This window comes from Bos taurus, chromosome 29 (assembly GCF_002263795.3).
Source record: "Bos taurus isolate L1 Dominette 01449 registration number 42190680 breed Hereford chromosome 29, ARS-UCD2.0, whole genome shotgun sequence".
NCBI lineage: Eukaryota > Metazoa > Chordata > Mammalia > Artiodactyla > Bovidae > Bos > Bos taurus.
In genome coordinates, this window is record NC_037356.1 from 37,503,760 (window position 1) to 37,507,308 (window position 3,549).

The following is a 3,549-nucleotide window of genomic DNA, read 5'->3' on the forward strand; positions in this document are numbered from 1 at the left end:
GAATTTTCTGTATTATGAGAGTTTTCCAAGTCCACTCCTCACAGTCACCAATGGAGGCAAAGATTTTATCTAGAGGTTCATATTTCTCATCAGACTCATGGTGGCTTAAAGGAGAACATTAGAGCAGGTTAGAGCATATATAGCTAGGTAATCTTCACCGTCAGTGCATGCTCAGAACTCAATCTGTCCTGAGCACTTCAATCGAGGACAGAAGCATGAAGTGGCTTGGACTCCTCGGGCTGGTAGCTCTCTCAGAGTGCATGGTCATGTAAGTGAGGGGACTATAAGTGACATCGTCCCTTTTCTTTTTTTTTATTCTTGTCCTCTTATTCTTCCACCTGTCAGGGTTAGAAGGGAATGTAATCACTCCCTGACAGTCTAAAGTCAACTCTCACTTGTTGCTAAGTACTTTGCCACAGACTCTGTGAGGCCCTAGGCTCTCCAGGCAAACCTGTAGGATCACACAACTCCTGGGGTCCAGCCACGTCATGTCCTATGTAAAACTGCATTCCTTGAAGTTGTTCAGTGCACATCCTGTGCAACTGTAGGTGTGGTGTGAAGAAACAACGTTTCTCCTGTATGTGGTTCTAGGTCTCCTCTCTGGTCTCTCTTCATTTCTGTGTGAATGTGTCTGTCTTCAACTCTATCTCCCTATTTTATCTGTCTCTTTGGATGTCTCTGTGCATGCAGAACTCTCTTAGATTTTCTCCTTTTTAAAAACATTCTTCTTGGCTTCTCTTAACCTCCTTAATGTATTCCCCATCTCCTGGCCTCCTCTCTTCTGCTTGAGCCCAGAAGAAAGATCAGTAGTACTATTTCTGTGCTCTTTTAGCTCTAACAAGCAGTGTGACCTCAGCCAAGTCTCCAACTCCCTGCATTTCAAATTCCTCCCCTGTTTAAAGAGGATGATGAAGCCCTTCTACCTCCCTCCCCGAGCTTCCTTGAGAAGGATACAGTGGGATGACCACAGCAATGATACTGGCTGCCATTGCTGAGGCTTCCTGTATCTCAGGTGCATTATATCCATCATCTCTCTTAATATCCAAGCCATTCTATGTAGGGGATGGTGTTGGTGGGGATTTTTTTTCTTTCACCTTTTTACCAACGGGAAATTTGAAACTTCAGTGGTCATATGCCTTACCCAAGATTACGCAAAGAACCTATGTTCAGACCTAGGTCTTTGCCATGGTCATTGCATGGCATCCTGATAATAAGGTGACACTCATAAAAATGCTTGGAAGATACACTGTGCCGTTCCAACGTCAGGTATGACAGTCTTTATAACACAGACAGCTGATTGCTGCCCCTTCTTTGTTTTCTTTTCCTCATGGCCGGTGAAAGAATCCCTGTTACGCAAATGAAGGCCATACGAGAAACCCTATGGGAAAGAAATTTGCTGACAAATTTCTCTGAGGAACACCCTTGCAGCCTGTCCCAGAATGCCACTAATGACCAAAACATAGTTTATCATCCCCTGAGGAACTACAAGGATGTGACTGTGTTGGGAGGATGGTGCTCCACAGCGCCCCCTGGTGCTCTGGCTTTGCACTGGGGTTCAAGTGGAGATGCCAGTGGGGTTGTTGGGGTTGGGGCTCCTGCAGGAGGCAGAAACACGGGGGGATAGGGACCCATTCCCAGAGGAGAAGGCAGTCTCATCCTCAACTCTTGGTCTGTGGTGACTGGGCCCAGCAATGACCAGGGGGCAGATAAACATCCATTTCTGCGCCAAAGGTGTATCATTAGTTTGAGGGAGATTGTTCTTTCTGAACTAAGTGAGCCACTCAGTTACAGATGAAGGGTGAACCATGCCAATCAAAAGATAAAGACAGCTTCAAATCAAGTATGAATCCCTAGGCAGAGCAAGTTCAGTCTCAGCAGATCCAAGAGTGATACTGGTAAAAAGTTACTGAGTCCCTATGGCATGTGAGGTGCCCCCCCTCCCAAATCTAATAGTGTGGTTATTGCCAAAGGTCTAGTCTCTTCTTCAAGAATGCATAGGCCATCCTGAGAAATGGGGAGAGGGTAAATACATGTCTAAATAAAGGGCCACCTGAGTGCTGTTGATCAGACATGGTCTGAGATTAGAGTCAGTGGACTGGGGTGACCTAGGAGAAAGAGGGGCTCACGCTGGACATAAAGGGGAGACTGGAGAGCTTCTCAGATGAAGACACCAATCTGAATAGAGGCTATGACGTTGGGTGCTTGGAAAGTGATTTCAGGAGACCTGGGAAATCCAGCAGGAGGCAGTACTCGAGGAATTGGGGGTGGAAAGGGGTGGGCAGGCATCCAGGTCTGCACTAACCATCCCTTCCCGGCCCCTGTAGTTAGTCTACATCGGCACCATCGCCATTGGAACGCCCCCTCAGGAGTTCAGGGTCATATTTGACACCGGGTCCTCTGACCTGTGGGTGCCCTCCATCCACTGCCACAGTCCGAGCTGCTGTGAGTACCCCCTCCCCATCCCCCGCATCCTGTGCTTGCCCCCCCCACCCTGCTCTTTGTCTTTGGCACCTGAAGCACGATCATCTCTTGTGTCTGCAGTGACACACAGTCTCTTCAACCCTCGCACGTCCACCACCTTCAAGCTCCTGAACAACATCATCGACCTCATCTATGCCTCTGGGAGGATAAAAGGAGTCCTTGGCCAAGACATCATTCAGGTAATGTGGAAACCAGAAGCTGCTGGCCCTGGGAGCAACTGCTGCTTACAAAACAGATGCAGGAGAAGCTGGAGGTGTCTATCCTTCCGAAAGGCCCCTAATGGCTGTAGATCTGCCTGGAAGGACTCTGTCCTTGGGGAGACAATGCCCCTGCTGACATACAAACTCTTCGTGGCTAATGCAGGCAGGGGCTTGGGGTGTGGATTCGCAGCTTCTTTGCCTATGAAGAGCCGAAGGTTCATTATGGTGTGAGCTGAGAGAGATGGGGGAAAAGCACCCACTTTTATATTCTCAGACTGTGCTAGGCATTTTCATGGTAATATCTTGTTTAAAGTGAAAGTGTTAATGAAGGTCCCATACTCTGGTCACCTGCTGCAAAGAGCCAACTTATTGGAAAAGACCCTGATGCTGGGAAAGATTGAGGGCAAGAGAAGGGGGTGACAGAGAGTAAGAGGTTGGATGGCATCTCTGAGTCAATGGACATCAGTTTGAGTAAACTCTGGGCAGTAGTGAAGGACATGGAAGCCTTGTGTGCTGCAGTTCCTGGGGTCACAAAGAGTCAGACACGACTTAGCCACTGAACAATAAGAAACTTGTTTAATCCTAAAACAACCCTACACAGCAGGTACTATGATTAACTCATGATATAGATGAAGGAACTCAAGTGCAGAGAACAAAGGCCTTGTCAAAGTCACACATGTGCTAAGCAGGTGAGCTGGGCTGGCTAGTCAGGACTCAGGCAGGTGTGGGGTATTTGGGGTATCTTGGGTATTTATCCCAAGATAAAACTGCTTGGGACCCTGGGGGCAGCCCAGGGCTTCAGGTATCCAGACAGGGAAAGCAGGAGGTCACAGATGTGGGAGGGGCCTGATAAATGGGTTCTCACTCT

General features: G+C 48.2%; 1 protein-coding gene across 1 annotated transcript; it reads left to right on the top strand.

The window, feature by feature from the left end:
- The first annotated feature begins 215 nt into the window (after positions 1-215).
- Positions 216-2,946, top strand: LOC613739 (pregnancy-associated glycoprotein 2). Its single transcript, XM_015461223.3, has 4 exons — positions 216-268; positions 1,342-1,492; positions 2,325-2,442; positions 2,542-2,946. Exons 1-4 carry the CDS (start codon positions 216-218, stop codon positions 2,910-2,912), a joined length of 693 nt encoding a protein of 230 aa, XP_015316709.3. The 3' UTR covers positions 2,913-2,946.
- Positions 2,947-3,549: the final 603 nt, after the last annotated feature.

Excerpts from the sequence above, each read along its gene's own strand:
- LOC613739 (XM_015461223.3), top strand. The coding sequence starts at position 216 with ATGAAGTGGCTTGGACTCCTCGGGCTGGTAGCTCTCTCAGAGTGCATG. Across the intron at positions 269-1,341 it reads CTCTCAGAGTGCATGGTCAT|AATCCCTGTTACGCAAATGA; the intron begins GTAAGTGAGGGG and ends GGCCGGTGAAAG. Across the intron at positions 2,443-2,541 it reads CTGCCACAGTCCGAGCTGCT|TGACACACAGTCTCTTCAAC; the intron begins GTGAGTACCCCC and ends TTGTGTCTGCAG.